Raw genomic sequence first — 19,892 nt, 5'->3', positions numbered from 1 at the left:
TGATCTCCTCCTGGGAGTTCTGGGGTAATGAGTTGGAGTAATTGGGTGGTAAGAGAGACAAACTTTCCCATTGCAAGCAAGTTACATGCCTAGGGGCTTGTTCCTTGCCTGTAGCTTTTCTTTCAGGTTACACACCCAAGCACAGTTTTGTGCTGCAGATGAAACACTTGGTTCTTCTGCCCCATTTCTTTCCTCATACTGTCTCTTAACTGTCCACTCCTTCTCTCCCAATACTCCAAAAACTCCCATTTTCTATTTCCTGATCCCTCTGGCTAAGCACACATGCCTCTTCTAGCATGGCTGGCAGCAATGGTGGTAACCTACTTCATAGAGTTATTGCGATTCTGATTCATATAAGGAAATGATCATTTCTACCTTAAAAATGAAAACATATACAATATATAAATAAGAAAATAAAAACAGCAGCTCTATCTCCCAATTTCAACATGGAGATCATCTAAATTGTGGAAGCAACTGTACAGTCTCTTAACTGAAGAATCATGGTCTGACTGTTATTTTTGCTCATGATATTAATTCTCATCATATTGCAAGCACTGCCATTATTTCAAATGTCATCTCCATTTCTCTTCCTTTCCTTCAAATGTCATCCCCATTTCTCTTTCCTTCAGTCTCTTTCAGCACAATCCCACACCTGTTTACTCAGAAATAAGCCTCATTGTACATACTTACTCTCAGGTTAAGTGTGCACTGGAATACAGCCTTATATATTTTGGGGGGCTGATGGACAAACTACCCATTACAGGGAAAATCTATGATTGGCTCTGCCAATATATATTTTCTAACACAGTCAATTTGCTTGCAGCAGTGTGAAGTGGTTGGCAACCTTCAGTCTCGAAAGACTATGGTATAAGCCTACAGCACCCAGTATTCCCAGGCAGTCTCCCATCCAAGTACTAACCAGGCCTGACCCTGCTTAGCTTCCAAGATCAGACAAGATTGAGCACATGCAGGGTAACAGTTGCTATATAGTGTGAAGTGGGGAGGGGCTTGATTGAAAATGTGCTCCCAGCTGCTCTTAGTCCTGCAGAGAAAATACATATTTTTCCTGCAAAGTTTACAGCAGTGTGTGTAATTTAGATTGAGAAAGTGGCAGAGGAGAAGGGCAAAGGCTCAAAATCCTACACCACTGCTGTGAGCAATTTGGCAGTGCCTCGCCCTACATGCACTTTATTAAGCATCAAAACATCAGAGCCTCCAGTTATAGATCTTCTACACAAAGGGGAGTGTTTGGCCTTCAGTCATTATTTCACTGGAAATGTGTTTCCCAAACTTATGCTCTTTCCCTTTCCCTGAGCAAGCCCTATATAATTAGCTGTTGCAACAGGAAAACATTATGAATAGATACCTTCTTTTTTGTAGACTATACAAATTTATCTCACTAACACAGCTGGAGTGTATGTGGAGGTAACCTGGGCCTCTTCTGCCCTGTAGCAGTGATGTACTGTGGGCCCTTGGTATCCATGGGTGATCAGTTCCATGATGCCCTACAGATATGGAAAACTGTGGATGCTGTAATCCACAGGAGACCAGAGTCATGGTGCTGCTATAATTTATCTGGAGGCTGCACCAGGCCCTCTGGAGGTTGCACTGGCCTCCTAGGGAGGCCGTCTGAAGTGAAGGCTTGGCATCCTTGGATGCTCAAATCCATGTGGGTAAGGAGGGCACACTGTATATGTACTGTCCTCACAGCAGGCCCATAGTCAGGATTCTAAAGTTGGGTGGGCAACTATTTTTTTATGGTGGGCAATTGTGTTGCAAAATGGTGTTCAAAATGCAAGGGTGGGCAAACTGCTGACTCAGGGTGGGCCCCTCTAGCTACAGCTCTGCCTCACAGTGAACAACATATAGTAGAAAGGGTGAATGTGTGTGAGTTTTAGGAGAGCATAACATGGCCACCCTGTATCTTGTGGGGAGGGATATATTTTATCTACACTGTACAATTAGTCTTATGTAATGTATTATTTTCTCCCACGTGAGTGAATTCACTTATATGGGAAGTTTTGCCTCTGCTGATCATGCCCCAGAGTACAGCCCCGTGGAACTCAATGTGAGCCATAAGAGATCCATAAGAACTGGGACAGACCATCTTTATCTAGCCCCACACTGGGTCCTAGTTTTCAATCTGACGCCAGTGTGTGACAAAGAGTATTTGGAACAGGCTACTTGATCAATTGATTGTAATGCAGCTGTGTAGCCCAGGGAATTTCCCACATTAGAATCAGTCCTTTAACTCCGTCTCCCAACAGTTAAGAGAATACCGAGATCACAGGGCTCCAGATGATAGCAAGAAATTGTTGACTGACTGAATCTTTGGACATCTGAACCTATGCAGAATTTGGGCCATGGTGTAATGAGAGCTGTCAGATCTACACATTGCCCAGTAATAATGTCATTCACCTGTGACACTGGGATCCTGTTGAAAATACAGGAGAAGTTGACCTATCTCCATTCAGCAAGGTGAATTCGGGATTCAGATTTCACTCTGTCCTTATCTGACTGGGTTGTGTCATGGTCTCCTAGCAGCACTGCCATGGGTGACATTATTGTTTACGTGTTGGTAAGCTTTAGCCTGGTGCTAAACCACTCAGCAAATTCCCTGTCATCTTCATCCCCCCCCCTTCTCAAACAACCTGCTTATGAACTGAAATACAGTCACTGGCCTTCACCAGCTGCCAAAGATTTGTGAATAGAGCTGAGGAGGCAGGAAGTACCAGTCTACCTTAAAGTTACAGCATTTTTATTCACACATGACATTTAAATTGGACCAGTTTGTATTTAAACTGGTCTACAATTTGTTTGCATTTAAACTGGTCTACAATGCAGCTGCAAAACTCACACTGGCTAGAAGGTTCATTTGATTTCTGTTCCAGGCACAAAACTTGACAGAAGCTCAAAGCTACCTTTCAAGCACAAATTTCCCTTGTGTGTACAGTTTGTGATCCTATGCAGAGTAACAGCCCAATCCTGAGCTTCCCAGAGCCTGGTGAAACAGTGGTGTCAAAATGTTGATGGCTGTATCCCATGGGCACCGGGAAGCAGCCAGAGGTATCCAAGCACCACAATGGGGCTTCTCACATCTGCACCAGCTATTTTGCCACAAATGAACAAACCTCTGTGTCAGGCTACAAAGCCCAATATAGAGAATAGGATCTGGTGGAGCCCTGCTTTGTTCCACCATCCTCCCAGGCCAGTCACTCTTCCTGTCCTACCCTGGAATGCCTCCTCCTGCCCTGTTCTGCCATTCTCCCCACCCCCACGGAGACTTCCCCTCGGGTTCAAACTCAAAGGCAGTTTGAGAACCAGTGAATTATGAAAAGCATGGAACTACAGAATGCAGAACTTGGAAGGAAAACTCTCCCTAGAACTGCATGTTCATTGTAATTCCCTGCTACAAGGGCTGGTGCCTCACTCACTGCTTTGGTTGAGCTCTGGAAATAGTCAGACCAGTGGATGAAATCGCCCCATGTGACCTCAGCAGAGTTGTACAGTCTGCTTGGCTCCCTGGTTTCCTGAGGAACTTTGGGTAATGAATGACTCAGCAGACATCTAGAACAGTGTTGGAGTAAGACATGGGATGAATCTGACTAAACTCAGGCTAGAGCATCTCTTAATATCTTCTCAATGGCAGTGACAGGAGCTAAGAAAGTTTCCTTCTTGTCTGCCACTGCTGCTACAGAATCTCAACCATTGGAGCTATTTCACACTGAGTGGAGCTTGTTACATGTAATACTACAGAAGAGTCAGGAGAATCTCCTAACTCCCATGGTGATGTCTGCAAGGTTCTTTGTGAATAAAGTCACTCAGATTCGACTCCACATTGATGTTTCTAGATGTCTCTTGAACAACTGTCATCCAGTTATTTGAAATTCTTTTCAGTTTAAGAACATAAGAACAGCCCCACTGGATCAGGCCATAGGCCCATCTAGTCTAATGGATTTTTCCTCCAGAAACTTGTCCAATCCCCTTTTAAAGGCATCCAGGTCAGATGCCGTCACCACATCCTGCGGCAAGGAGTTCCACAGACCGACCGCACGCTGAGTAAAGAAATATTTTCTTTTGTCTGTCCTAACCCTCCCAACACTCCGTTTAGTGGATGTGCCCTGGTTCTGGTGTTATGTGAGAGTGTAAAGAGCATCTCTCTATCCACTCTGTCCATCCCATGCATAATTTTGTATGTCTCAGTCATGTCCCCCCTCAGGCATCTCTTTTCCAGACTGAAGAGGCCCAACGCCATAGCCTTTCCTCATAAGAAAGGTGCCCCAGCCCAGTAATCATCTCAGTCGCTCTCTTTTGCACCTTTTCCATTTCCACTATGTCCTTTTTGAGGTGTGGCGACCAGAACTGGACGCAATACTCCAGGTGTGGCCTTACCATTGATTTCTACAACGGCATTATAAAGTGCCTTATAAAGTGATATTAAATGATACGATATGAAATGATATGATACAGCATTATAATATTATATTATATCATTATATCATATATATCATTATATCATTATAATATTATGATACAGCATTATAATATTAGCCGTTTTGTTCTCAATACCTTTTCTAATGATCCCAAGCATAGAATTGGCCTTCTTTACTGCCGTTACACACTGGGTCGACACTTTCATTGACCTGTCCACCACCACCCCACGATCTCTCTCCTGATCTGTCACAGACAGTTCAGAACCCATTAGCCTATATGTGAAGTTTTGATTTTTTGCCCCAATGTGCATGACTTTACACTTACCTACTTGCAATGAAACGCATCTGCCATTTTGCTGCCCATTCTGCCAGTCTGGAGAGATCCTTCTGGAGCTCCTCACAATCATGCGTATTTATATGTATTTATATATATTTAGTTTATATGGCCTGAGGCTGTGGACAGGATTTTCTGCAATGTGAGACCAGCTGCTTGTCCCTTTGATCCTTGCCCTTGGTGGTTATTTTGATCTGCCTGGGGGAACTGGTTGAACTGGTGGGGAGGATAGTAAATTCATCTCTCAGGGAGGGAGTACTGCCAGAAGCCTTAAAAGTGGCAGTGATCCACCCTCTCGTGAAAAGAAACCCCCTAGACCCAATAGTCCTGGACGATTTCTGGCTAGTGTCCAAGTAGACATGTATAGGATTGTGCTGCAGGTGACCTCACCACATGGCTGTTATTAGTCCTGCCACACAGTTACATAGACTGTGGGTACAATCGTACTGTGCCCCATATCTCTATGAGGCCAATTTTATCCTTAGTGCTCACAGCTCATTTTGCTTCTTCTATTATCTAGGAAACCAGGTCCTACAGTGCAGTACAATGGCATGGTCATGAATGTGGAGTCTATTATACTGTTAGGAAAAGCTTACAGAAGTCTCTGAGTGACTTCACTGGAAAAATAGCAATTTCAAAATATAGCTTTATACACATTTAAATCCCTTTCATTATCTCAACTGAAAGATTAAGTTATCTGATCAAATTTTAACTAGTGAATAAGTTCTAGAAAATTAGTAAGCTGTCCACAAGATGTTCCCAAAATGTAAAAGGGCAGGGCCCATCAAGTATGTGCTGAGCATTTGGGCCCTGCAATATCTACCACTGCATATAATCCCGAAAGATTCTGCTGAACCACAGAAGAATTTTTCTGGCAGACAGATATATCTGGGACAGTCTGTGCTGTTAGAGGAGAGGCCGCTGATGGCCACTAGTTGATGCAATCAGCAGATTCAAGAATTCAGTGTGAATACTTTTCCTGAATTGTAGCATATACAGTTGTACCTGAATTGTACAGACAGTGGGGTGCATGAACTTTCACTTGTGAGGGGGAAAACACTATATACAGAAAACTAGCATGACAGGAAGAACAACTCAATCTAGATTTCCCTGTGTTATAGTCAAACTAGACGTGGCACACCTTTCCCTTAAAATGTTGGTCTGCTGTTCCAGTCTGGTGAAAAGCAGGACCTGGAATGGTGTGTGTATAATTTTCAGAGGAAAGGGGAAGTGCATAAAAAGTGGTCAACCCTCCACCTACATACAGCTCACCTCCCCAAAGTCTGTCCCCCTGCACTACTTTTTTTTCCTCAGTTAGGCTCTAATAGCAGAAATTAGGCTGACTGAACAAGCATCTAAGGCAGTGTTTCTCAGTGTTTGTCCTCTGCCATACTACTTCACACGGTCCACTTATTAGAAGTACCACTGGAAGTAACTGGTAATGACATCATTGCCAGTTACTTCTGGGTTGGGAGGCCAGATGCAACAAAACAAATACCAGTAAGAAGCTCAGGATGGATGGGAGGGCTTTTTCGAGTGTGGGAAAGCTTGCTTTGGAGCTCTGCCCGCCGAGCTGAGCTTCCTACCACAGTTTCTTGTGTCACGTTCCTGGTCTCGCTGGCAAGTTTCCAGGGGTCCCAAAGTACCACCAGACACCACATCAAGTACAACTTAGTGGTACCTGTACCACTGGTTGAAAAAAACTGATCTAGGAGGACTGTGGGGAGATAAGCAGCCTGCTGGAGGATGAGTCAACACCTCTTACCTAATTGCCCCCTTTTGCTCTTAAGCAAGCACATAATTGAGGTACACCTGCATTTAGTGCCTTTATATTTAGTTTGGCCCTTAGTTTTCTATGCAAAGAGATCTTTTTTCCTAAGGGGAGAATTCAACCATGTAATGCTATATCTGATGTGATAAAATCCAGAAAACGCTTTACCACTTGATTCTGTTGATTGTGGGCAGGTTCAGATGATTCTTCAAGACCAGGCCCCTGTGCTTAAAGGTGTGCAAACATATGGCATGCACACTTTCTGACCCTTCCCCTTCCTTCCTGGCAGGTCCGACTTCTGCTTCCATGCCACCCAAGCCAGCCACACAAAATGTCACCTCCTTTGCTTCCGCCCCCCCAAAAAACTTGTCTCCTCCCACACACCCACCTACCAGTGGCTGGAGGGGGGCGAGGAAGGGAGCTAAGCAGTCTCCTACCCTTTTCTCTTGCTTGCCCTGCTCTTCTGGATCATTTTAACCCATTCTACCCAGCTCACAGGTGTACACATTTGATTCCTGTTGCATACATGCAGTGTTGGGCAGAACTTGCTTAAGAGGGCCTGGACAGAGTGAGGAAGCTGTGTCTGGGACAGCCAAAGCAGGAGGTAAAAAGAAAGGGGTGGGAGCTCCACCTCCTCATCTCCTGGCCAATTGGTTGCTTTCTTAATCCATTTTTGCCTGGCCCACAGGTGTACGCATGTGGTCCCTGTTGTGCATATGCAGAAATTGCGCAGCCAGGAGGCAGGGAAATGGAGAGGCTGCAATCGAACCTCCCCCCTTTCTTCCTAGAGGAGGAAGAGGCTGCCTTTGCCTGGATCCTCTTTCTGCTCACTTTGAGCAAGCATTCTGATCAGAGCATGTACTGGAGCCCCTGAGAGCCCAATCCTGTGCTCGGTGACACGGCTCCGTGCCGCTGAGCACAGTCACAAATGTGCTGTAAGGTACGTTTGCGAGCCTCACCGCCGGGCTCCCGCCTGTGCTAGCCCAGTGCCATCCGGAGCTGGGCTAGCGCGGGGTGGTTGCCCAGTCTCCACGGCTTGGTGGTCTCCTGGACTGCCAAGCTGCGGCACGGTAAGTGGGAACGGGGATGGAGAGGAGGCGTTCCAGGGAGGGGGGAGGCTGGCAGGAGGCGGAGAGAGGGCAGGGAGAGGCATGACACAGGGAGGGGGGTGGGCTGGAGGTGTGCCTGGGGAAGGGAGGGAGGCGGGTCTGCGGAGCTCTGCTCCTTAGGATCCAGGTGTTTGTGGAGGGCTCCACTTACCTTACCTGCGGGAAGGAGATGGAAATCCCCTTCTCCCAAGGTGCCTCCCGCGGTAGCCCAGGGCGTGCAGGATTCAGCGGCAGCCGTTCTTGCTGCCGCCGAGCCTGGGCACCCCGGGCAGCTCAGGATTGGGCCGCCCATTAGCAGCAGGAAAACATGTGGTCCAAGGTCCCTCTTCTTTCCACGATGCAAGGGCTTTAGGTTGCATCATCTGTGAACTGCTTTCAGGTTAGTAGTTCAGACAATGCCCCACCCAGGGAAACTGACATGGAAGCAACATAAGAGATTAACAGATGTAAAAGAGTAACTGGCCCTCCTCACTCCAGCAGTGTCTTTTCTAGTGGCTGCCTGCTGCTGCCTTTTTTTGCTGCTGCCTTCTTTTGCATCTTTTTAGATTGTGAGCCCTATTGGGACAGGGAGCCATTAGTTATTTGATTTTTCTCTGTGAACCGCTTTGTGAACATTTTGTTGAAAAGCAGTATAAATACTGTTGTTAATAATAATAATAATAATAATAATAATAATAATAATAATAATAATAATAATAAGGAGGTGTCAATAATGCTATGGAGCCAGTTCAGGTGGTCAAGTTTTGTTCAAACTAACCCTGTCTTAGCTAGCTTTCAGTCTTCCTTTAGGATCAAATGCCTGTTACAAAGCTTTCCTAAGCAGATATGTTTGTCATGTATACCTGAGGTGCAAGATATACTCTCTCTTTCATATATTAATAAAATAAATAAATAATGTTAATGTACTTCGAACTCGGTGGAACTTACTCCAGAGTGAACAACTATAGGATCTGGCTGTAAGTCTATTTTTGCAGTTGAGAAATCAATGCACTGACCTGTTCTATACACAGTTCTATACCAAAGGGGCCCAGGAAGAGGAGACCTATAAGATATTTATTTTTGCCAGCTTGCCTAGCCTGCAGGCTCCTGTCAATCACTAAAAGACCCATTCAGGGCCATTTATTTCTGTCTGCAAGTAGTCTATTTGGAAGCTATTTCATCAGTTGCTCAGTCTTCTCAAAATAGCATTGAGCAGACTGACCATCCACAGCCTCTTGCCTCTCTAAGCTTGTGACACTTTTTTTTCCTCTCAATAAATCACCCCACCAAATGATTATGAACATTTTACTACAGTTCTACACCTGATAAGAAATGTGGGGAAACAGAATGGGGGGAGGTGTTCTTCTCACCATTTTGCAGGACAATGCAGACAACCAGCTTGCCTAGTAGTTATATGCATTTCATAGGAAGGTACTACTTATCAAATGGTCATTTCATATAGTTCCCATGATGAAGCAGAGATTTCAGAATTATCCAGGGTGAGATGAAATTCTTGCTCCTATATCATCTCATCTATTTACAGGAGGATGAAGAGCTGAAAAAATTTCAGCAGAGAGAGGCAGACCTGCTATACAAAGAGAGACAAGAGCATAGCCATGTCTCAGGGCCTTAAAAGTACTGAAAGTGTTCAGCAAGATTTATACAATATTTGCTTCCATCATTATTATTGTACCTTGAAGAACTAGTCTAGGAGAACTAATACTTTTTAAGTCTTTAAAATTTGAAAACAGCTTTAGATTGTAATCCTATACACACCAAGGAGGAAGGCTACAATCCTATCCACTCTTACCCAGAAGTAAGCCCCATTCACAATAATGGTACTTATTACTGAATAGACATGGATAGGATTGGGATTTAGGTTCCATTAAACTCAATGGGGCTTCTGGGAAGACATGAATAGGATTCCACTGTTAATAAGACAGGAGCAGCCAACCTTTCAAGTTTAGGGATCCTGGGTCTTTAACAATTGTGTAGAGGAGAGCATTTCAACAGGGGCAGCCTGTCATCTGTGAGATGACAAGCTGCACCTGCTGAAATTCCTTCCACACAATTGTTAAAAGATCCAGGAGCCCTATAGTTGAAAGATTGGCCAACCCAGAAATATGACAATATGAATGAGGCAGACAGGCAGAAGACAACACTGATTAATCACATGTCTTCTAACCAATTATAGTAATTGAGTAAATACATCTGAATATTACCAGAACACCAATAGACTTTTGGAAGATACTGAAAGAAGTTTGCAGTGTAATAGGCAAAGCTACTCTTCACTGCTTGACAGATAAACTAAGTTTTCTTTTTCAAACTCTATTACAATAAAAGCAAATTACAAGAGGAACGTGTTCCTGTATAATAGTATTTTTTTTTAAAGTGTGCCCTTCAGTCTCAGTCTTGCCAATTAAAACTTCCCTTACTCCCAATTACCATCTTCTCTTTACTAATTAATCTACTAATTAAATGAGTTACAGATGGCAGTTGTGTGTACACATGTTAATGTAAATCATAAAAACTATTTGTAGAGGGTTGTATTTTATTATCATCCTCATCATCACATACAGAGTGGGTTTTCTCTGCAAAAATCTATGTTCATCTTAACTTATAAAAATGTTGAATTTTGTAATTTAAATATTAATTTTGGCTTTGAAAAATGGAATTATTATCATGAAATTTTGCCTATATTGAAATATACAGATGGGATATCGGTATCTATTAATTTGGCACTGACTCACCACTGATATCGAGGTCAGCCTTTAAATGCCTTGTAATAAGGAAAAAAAGTGCACAAAAATCCGATTTCCTACCTTCACTCTGTTAAACTGCACTGGCTGCAAGCTTCTCAGCCTGGTTGCTGGTGTGGGCCTCAGGGTTAAAGATAGCTTTAAAGACCTACTTTTGCGTTTCTTGCTCCTCCGTGGTCACCCCAGAATGCATCAGTATAGACTCTATACCACATTCAGCCACTGGATGGGGTGAATAATGACATCTAAAGGAATAATTTCATCCCATTAGATTCCATTACTGACCCCCATGTAGTTGCCGACTGTGGGATAGCATCTATACCAATGCACTCTGGGAAGACAGTGATGGAGCAAGAAACCCAGAAGCAGGTCTTTAAAGCTATTTTTCTACTGATTTGCTACTCACTGATTTTTTTTTTAATTCACTGGGGTTTCAGAACAGAACCTAAGTGGATAATGAGGCCCGACCTGTACATAAAAGCAAAAATTAATTTGAAATCTACTCCCCAAAAAAGATGTATGAAGGAAAACTAAATGAAATTGTTGGCACAATCCTGTCCTTCCCCGACCCCCCTCCACCAATGCAGCTGGACTGGAAAAGTGTACACTGTATCCAGTGGGTGGGGGGTGTGTGTGTGTGGAACGGGAGACTTCAGAAGCCTCCTTCCCCACAATGGGTCTCCTTGAAATTGCACCAGGTGATCTGCTGTCAGTGCAGACAGCAGCAACCGCACCCAGAGACGGTTGCAAAAATGGGCTTTGAGAAGCAGCTTGACAGCAGTTTTTAAATACATGAAGAGCTGCCTTGAGGCAGAGACAGACCCATTGTTCTTTTTGTCTGTTATGTACAGAACAAGGTATAATGGACTCAAAGTACAGCCAAAATATTTAGACTGGACATTCAGAAGCACTTTGTACTTGATGGAGCAGAGGACTATGTTGCCTAGGGATCTGTTGGATCTTCAGTCACAGGAGCTCCCTAACAATAAGTTGAACAAGCATCTGGTTGGATTGATTTATAGGTGGATAAAATCCTTGACTGACTAAAGTCATAAGAACATAAGAACAGCCCCACTGGATCAGGCCATAGGCCCATCTAGTCCAGCTTCCTGTATCTCACAGCGGCCCACCAAATGCCCCAGGGAGCACGCCAGATAACAAGAGACCTGCAAGGCATTCTGGGAATTGTAGTTAAGAACATAAGAACAGCCCCGCTGGATCAGGCCATAGGCCCATTTAGTCCAGCTTCCTGTATCTCACAGCGGCCCACCAAATGCCCCAGGGAGCACACCAGATAACAAGAGACCTCATCCTGGTGCCCTCCCTTGCATCTGGCATGCTGACATAACCCATTTCTAAAGTCATTTATCACAACCATGAATGGTGATGATAGCCCAAGGTGAAATGACTTCTTTTGGCAGGGAGCAGGACCCGACAAGGTTCCTGTCAGCTTTGATGCAATGGAATAAGATGACAGGTCTCTGTGGTGATTTGGATGTGGCAGCCGAGGAACCCCCCACCCCCACCCCCCACCATGCAGTGATGCAGGGAAGAAGCAATGCATGCAATCTGTGCACCTGATCTTCTTGCATACCTTTGAATATCTTCAAACAAAACAGAAGGGGCAGTGCTGCCAATAGGAAGGGAAAGGAAACTGAACCCCCTTCCTCACCCTTGTTTTGTTTTTTGGGAGGAAGAATGGAGCATGGGAACCGGTGGATGTAAGAGTGATCCACAGAGCCAGTGATCTGGCCAACTTCAACTCCTAAGCAGCCATACTTGTCTTGGATAGTGCTAATCCAGAGTGATCTATCAGGGAGCAAGGGCAATAGATCTAGTAGATAGAGAGAAACGGGCAAATAACTTGTAAAACTTTTATCCATTAAGATGGATAAAAAACAAAAAGGGAAAATGACTAAGGGCCAAATAGACGAATAAATACAACTGCATTTAAAGGCAAAATGAAAATGATAAAAACCTAATGCAAAATACCTAGATACTGGCCTTCCTTGCACTTGCTTACAGCCCAATCATACCTGGCTGCCGTGCAGCAGCATTCCAGCTGCACAACATGCTTTATGGCCGCTGTAAAATATGACACACCACTGAGCACAGTCAAGCCACCGCCACAAATGCAAGCGACCATGCCTGGACAACAGTGGCCACACCACAGAGGTCCTAGATCTAGTAAGCTGTCATGGGGTAAGCAGGGAGTGGAATGGGGAAGAAAGGAGAAGGAATGTGGTGGGGATTGAGTATATCGTGGGCAGGAAGGGGCGGTTACTGGTGGCAGCAGCACTACCAATATCCTATCCCCAGCCTTAATCTACCTACCTGACCACTCAGATTTGCATCACAAAGCTTGCTGGTGTGGGCCTACATAGACCTATTGAGGCAGTGAAGCCTTGCTCAAGGACAAGGGAACAAATGTTGTACTACCTCAAGGGGGGCTCTGGGACTTGAAACTCCCCTGCAGGATGCAGTGTGTACCCTCTTGGTGCAGCTGTATTGATGCTGGGGAAGTTACATTGGATTGGACCACTGGCAGACCTGGCTGGGCAGGGGGTGCAAATGCCCTGGGTGCCAGGAATTTAGGCACCAGGGAGAGCGGCACTGCGACCCCCCACTCCCCCCCCACTACTGGCTTTCGAAGCAGCCACTGTCACTCTTGCAGCCACTGTCAGCACGGTTCTGCGCTGATCTGAGGGCTGCCCCCCTTCCTTTTCTTAAAAGGGGAGGAGGGGGCAGCCCTCTGATCAGCGATGAACCGAACCTAGAGTGGCTGTGCTCCTGCAGCCACTCTAGGCAAGGTTCCCTATCATGTCTTGAGGGCTGCCCCCGCTCCTCCCCTTTAAAAAAAGCAAAGGGGAGGAGAGTAGCCCCCAGAATGGCTGAGGAGCCCCCAAGTTGAAGCGGCGTGCATCTCCTCCAAGTTTGGAGGAGGTGCATGTTGCTTCAAGCCCTCAAGGAGCCATTCATGCTGCTTCACAATGGCTCCTTTGGAGTTGTTTTTTTTTTTTTTTTTTTTTTGCACCGCTGGAAGGTGCCCAGGAGGCGGGAGAAGCTCACCTTCTGGGCTTCTTCCAGCAGCATGAAAAAGCCACTAGAAGTGGCACAGAAGGCTCCATTGGAGCCTGAGCTGCCTCCCCCTCCCCCTTTTTTCAAAGGGGGAATGGAGGAGGTGGTGCGCCAGAGGAGAGGTAACTGCGGTGACAGTGACGTCACCGCAATTACTTCTAGGTTGGGGATGTGGCGATCAAGGTGTATGTGCATAGTGGCCCTTGGCATGAAAACCACAAGGATGGCCATTGGACTGGGCTACCGGTTGCAGGGCCCAAACCTATCAAACTTTCCAGCGCCAATGCAGCCATGTCAATGTGGCTTGTGTGACATCCTGTGGTGAGGGAGCTATCATGGAGGCCTCCTCATGGTAAGGGAATGTTTGTTCGTCAACAATATACAGGTTGCATCTGTCAGGGCTGGCTGATGCCAACGCTGCAAACTACCCAACTTCTTATATGAGCTTATAGGTTCAAGATTCCATGAGTCTGACTGGATATTCCAAGAAGGGAAACCCAAGACCAGCCCCTCGCACCTTCCCTTAGTCATGGTCAAGAGGACAGACTTGATGAATATCCAGGTGTGAACAAAATCCAGAAGAATGCTGGTAGTTTCTGCCTGGCCCATTATTTCACCTAGAATAGTGTGAGGCAGAACTGGCCCATCTATGAGGTCTACTGAAGCAATCACTTCAGGCAACAGATAGGTGTGGTGCCATCTTTGTCTGCCTGCTTGCGTCCCCTGTTCCTCCTTCCACTACCTGGGTTAGAAAAAAGGGGGACACAAAGGAAGTAGAAAAGTGGAGAGGAGGAGAGTGCTGAGCTAGAACATTGGAGACTGAGAGGAGCAGAGACTGGCACACCACTGACTATGGGTGCAGCATTTGGCAAGACACCACAGGAGTCAAAAGGTCTTGGGCCAGCCCTGGTGTTAGACTATTTGGCATGCCCAATACATATTCTAGCTTAAGCCTTTCTGGTAGTTGTACAGGTTACTATAGTCAAAATAGAGACATTTCCCAAGCTGACTCAGTCAAGCCAACAAGGTGTGTGTGTGCATGACCACACAGAGGGGCTTGCTATTAGGGTGAAGCGTTCACAATTGCCTTCAGAAGCAACAATTTCTCATTGTTCCTGAAGGGCAATTCTATTTCTATCATCACACAGGCTATTTCTGGTGAAACATTTTGCTTTCACATATAATCTTTGAAAAGGGTTTGTGCAGGTGCCTACATATGGACAAGTTATCTGGACAAAGCATTAATGAATACAATGTGAAATGAATCTAAGAACTGGTTTACAGATCCATCTCAAATATGTTTCAGTTCCCACATATCGTTCTCACAAGAAGCCACAAATTCATGTCACTTGACCACATACCCATTTTGCTTAGGTGGTTCAAATTATCATTCAAAATTAATATAGAAGAAAATGAAATAATCTAAGTACATAAGTTAAAAAAAAAAACAAAAAACTTACACTGGGAATTCCAATTTCCTGTCTCCTGTATGCTAAAAATAGCCTGGCATTTATTGGGCAATTGGGAAGGCAGGAATGACAGCTGATACTCTCATGCCAAAATCACATGACTTTCAGCTATTGTTAACTGTTAAGTGTCACCCATTGGCTTCCCAACATGCTAGTCATGGTATGACGCTGTCCAGTTTTAAAGGCAGCAGTGACAGAGCACACACCCATTCAGACTATCCAAGAAGCCTTTTACAAAGGGATGCCTGCTCTGCTACAGTAGCAAACTCTCAGACAGGGGGTAAAAAAAACCTGAATGGGCATCTCCTATCTCCCCAAATCACAGCATATCTGTGAGCAGGTGTGCATTTGTGCACTTGAGAAATTCATTTGCTTTCTGTTCAATGAAGCCTGCTTATTTGAAGATCACCATTATTGATGTGTGGTGCTCCGGAGAAAGATAAATCAGACAACATAATATAGTGGATAGCAAAGAGTTGCGGCAATATAGATAGCAATTAATTGTGATGGGGGGATTAGATAATATTATTCTGCTGCAAGAAAACACTATAGGCACTTCAATCTAAAACTAAACACTAAGACACTGGAATTCTCTTTAGCGATTGACCTCAAATACTGTACATTATACACCTTTGATCTATTAATTGATCTTCAAGACCAAGCTGGATATTACAGTGGTGCAATCCTTATGTTAAAATATGGTCATGCTGACGGCATATAAATTAGGTTTAAAAGCAACATGTGCAGAAGGGGGAAGCTGAACCCTTCCCTTGCCTGCATTTTCCCTCTTGAAAATGCTTCTCTCCAGCCATTTTTCTCCTGGTGGAGGATATTAGGAGCCCCACACTAATGTTGAGTTTGACCCTATGTTTCTGCCACTATGTTGAGTATCTGGCAGTTGATGAGAGCTAGTAACTGAGAATCGGTTTAAAGGCGCTCCCAATTTCCTACCTGGCTGGTAGAAGTCCGGAGATAGTTCCCTGGCCATCGACCTGGCCAAAGTGGATTCACTGTTAGCTGCCAGTGCTGCTTGCTCAGCACCTTCTGACTTGGCTTTGGCATGGGCAGTTCTGTGGAAAGAACATCATCACAACATCACAATATTTTCTTATGCTACAGAGACTTCCTTTGAATGAATACACCTAAGCTATTTATTCCAAAGTAGCCTTGAGTAAGACCAGTTTCTAATAAATGGCTGTGACGGAAAGGGATGGAGGGCAAAATGAGTGCAGTGCCCATCAGTTAGCAAATGGCACCTTGCTCTGATACCAGCACCAAGTTTAGGCAGCTCAGATAAGGAGAAGCCTCCCTGCTTAAGAGAACCCCAAAATCCAGGGAAAGTCCACTCTTAGAAACTAAAAAGCAGAAGAATGTGACTGTCTCAGAGGTATGGCAAACCTGCTCCCTCCCAAGTAAACATTTAGTAGACTCCCTATGTTTTCACTGTTTAGAGCATTATAAATACAAGAAGTGTATTAAAAGGCAGAGCAATCAAAACAATGGATAGGGGACACAAAGAATAAAAACAAGGCGCAGATCAAACAGTAAATGAGAAAAGGTAGGGGGTTGGCAAAGATTGCATGGAGGTTAAAGGCTAAACTCAAATGAAATCTATTGCTAACAGCTGAGTACTTTCTTACTCTAGTTATTCACATGGTTCTAGACAGTGGCATAGCTAAGGCGGTGCAGGGGGTAGCAATTTCACTGGGCAACAAGCTTTAAGAGGGCAACAACCTGAGCTTGACACTAGTGGCCAAAATTGTGAAAACCTTGGTATTTTCAAATAATACCATCATGTTATGTACCATTCGATTAGTAATTTAATGCAGAATGCAATGAAATAAACTGCATCAAAATATCTCTATTCTACCAAAAGTTATAGCCAAATAAGTAGAAAGCAAAAACACAACTGCATTGTGTTACAAAAACTGGATTTCTTTAACTCAAAACCGACCAATGAGACTGATAGTTCCAAGAGCCAATTAGGTGTTGTTATGATACAGCAGGGAACCAACAAGGTATTAATATGGGGGGGGGGCTGGAGGGAGGCGGTAGAGCAAGTGGGCACCAAGTTGCTGGGGGGAAGAGGCGAATTTTCCCCCATTTTCACTTTTTTAAAAGCCTGGGTGTGACGTCACTTCCAGGGCATCATTTTGAGCTCAGAACTGGACTACACAATCATTAGCTATGCTGCTGGTTCCAGAATTCTATTCCCCACAGTGAGTAGGCAAACCTTTCAGAAGGCAACTTTCAGCAACTGACCAGGGCAAAACACTTAAGCATTCTTGTATGTGTCTTGAGTCTCAGGAAAATGTAATATATCCACAATGCAAGTGCTACTTTTTGGGGACACATTTGGGTCCCTTAAAACAAACGGATAACAACCTGAAACAGATACACTGATAATCTGAAAAGCCCTTCAGAAAGCAAGAAAGAGAATCTTCATCAGCTTTCAGCCATCAGGCACATCAAGGAAAATGAACAGTGCAGTTTTCAGTTGAACTCTCAAGGGCTGTCAAATACCTACATCCCAATGAAACATTTTAAGAATCTCACAGTAGGCACTTAGCATGTACATAGCAGTCTCTTGTTCCAGCAATGCTATGAGATAACTGGGAGAACATTCTGTTTCTTGACATACAAATCTCACTACAGCTTTAATTTCCTTTGTATTAAAAGCAGAATTCACTTTATTAACAAATAGAGTTATCACTATCTTTTGAGGACAATCCTATAGGCAAATGTTTTCAACACCCTGCGTCCTGTTGGAAAAACGTTCCAACTCCTCAACCATTTGAAGCCACTTGGCTGAGGAGGTAGAAATCTACAATTTTAAGCCCTGACAGTTCGCAGAAGGCCCCCAAGAAGCTGTAAACAGACAGAGCATCTCCTTTTTTGGTAGTGTATAATCAGTGTGATTTATTCCACTGTAATCTGAGGGAGGGATGGTGGCATATTTGTGTTTTATTCGTGCCTGAAGAACTGGTGTTGGATTCAAACTATTTAGGATATGCAATACATGGTGGAAAATAGGCTTCACCTTGAAGCTTGTGAAGATTTTAGCTTTCTAAAGGAACTCACAGGGGCTTAGTCTACACACAGAAAAATACAAGCAGGTCATGTAGTGGTAGAATAAATTGCATCATTTCAGATTGTAAGTAGAAAAATCCAGTTTGGGATGCTTTAGAATGTTTGTTTTTTTTTAAGTTGAAAATTGACAGCCCAATCCTAACTTGCGCTGGAACAGGCAGGTCAGTGGGCCTGAGCTACATCCAGTGCAAGTTTCAGGTGGCCAGAGGCTCAGCCAGGGGCAAGGGAAAACTTTTCCCCTTATCCCAGGGAAAGCCACTGCAGTCCCAATGGGGCTACTCGGATCTACGCCACCTCAGGAGGTAGCACAAATTCGAGCAGCCCGGGACTACCCTTGAATGGGGTTAGGATCCAGCATAACTGCCAGATCATGGCCCAGCTTCCCACTCTCTGCCTGCCCACCCCCAGGAACACCCGCTGCCTGCTCTTCCCCTGCCTTGAAACATCTCCCTCCCACCTCCTCCCCAAGCTCCCCCAGACCCCTGCACTGGCCGAGCTTGGCTGATGCAAACTCACCATTCCTGGAGCTTGTGTCATCATGGGGAGGCCAGTGCACATCTGTGCACTGGCCTTTCTTCACCCAGAGTGCTCCAGAAGTGCTTGACATCACCTTTGTGACATGCCCGGGCCAGCGCAAGGAACTTGCGTCAACCCAGGGTGCAGTTGGAATTGCATCCTAAAACTAGCAGATGGGAGAAAGGATCTATCACAGACTTTTGCCAGATGTTCTAGTGTCCTATTCAGAGGGAGTTTTAATAAACATTGAAAAAATTTGATTTCCCCACCTACACCCTGAAATGGTACAGACCAGGGCTGGCCCGTCCATGAGGCCAACTGAAGCAGTAGCTTCAGGCAGCAGATTGCTGGGGGTGCCTATTTGTTTTCACCACTTCTCCTTCTCCTCCCACTCCTTGGAATGGAAAAAAATAAGATGGGGACAGAGAGGAAGAGGAAATGTGAAGAGGAAGAGAGGGCTGAGCTAGAACATTGGTGAGTGTGAGGAGCAGAGGTTGGCACATCATTGGGTAAGGAAGGGTCAGCATCTGGCATGATCTGGCTTCAGGAGGTTGGGCCAGCCCTGGTACGGACTATTCGGCCTTTCAACATTCTATCAACTCATTCTGATGCATGTGTGGACCAGAGGCTTGGGTTACACATAAAGTACAATGAGGCAGTAGAATGGACCCCACCACTTCAGATAGCAAGTGGAACAATTACACCTTTTGAATGTCCTCCTCTTTTAGAAAAGGAATAGGCTAGAACCTTTTTCCCTGGGAGTGTGAGGTATTTATTTCCAGTTGCCCCCTCATCATAGGGTGCAGCGTGGCCTCCTTGGCAGGGGGGGATTTTGTTTGAATTGGACTGCAGGATTGTTTATGCGCAGGTATAAAATAGCATATGAACCCTCCCTAGCAATTTTAAAAATATAATTAAAGTCAAATGCTGACTGTATTAGGGCAATATTTGTATGATGCAATTGCTATTGCAATTTAGCAGGGAAATTTGATCTTGAGTATATAAATTTTAATAAGACAGCATTAATTCCTGCTTCAGTGGCCCCCAAGGAAAGCTTCTGCATATTAAACTCACTTCGGAAATGCATGGAGCTCATCAGCTGAAAAATCAGTCTCAAATCCATGGCTAACACAATATAAAACCTTCCAACACTCATTACACATGCCTCTGTTTAGTCAGCATAGTTTGGGCTTTATCCAATTTAGACTGTAAATTCCTCACATCATGGTGACTGCTTATTATTCTCTCTTCTTATTTCCTGGAACCAAACACACCTAAACTATGATGCTATGACAACCTGGGGCGCTTTCAGATATCACTTTTACCACATGGTGCACTGGCAATAAACTAGCCC

General features: G+C 44.6%; 1 protein-coding gene across 3 annotated transcripts in view; it reads right to left on the bottom strand.

The window, feature by feature from the left end:
• The window catches only part of JPH2 (junctophilin 2), a 113,054-nt gene that overhangs the window by 56,606 nt on the left and 36,556 nt on the right, over window positions 1-19,892 (bottom strand). For all 3 annotated transcript variants that reach the window (XM_066623741.1, XM_066623742.1, XM_066623739.1), the window contains exon 3: window positions 15,884-16,002. In XM_066623741.1, the coding sequence (XP_066479838.1) occupies window positions 15,884-16,002 (119 nt within the window). The remainder of the gene's footprint in view (window positions 1-15,883; window positions 16,003-19,892) is intronic.

Source organism: Tiliqua scincoides, chromosome 4 (genome assembly GCF_035046505.1).
Source record: "Tiliqua scincoides isolate rTilSci1 chromosome 4, rTilSci1.hap2, whole genome shotgun sequence".
In the NCBI taxonomy this organism is placed as follows: Eukaryota; Metazoa; Chordata; class Lepidosauria; order Squamata; family Scincidae; genus Tiliqua; species Tiliqua scincoides.
This window is presented reverse-complemented; position numbering and strand designations above follow the sequence as displayed.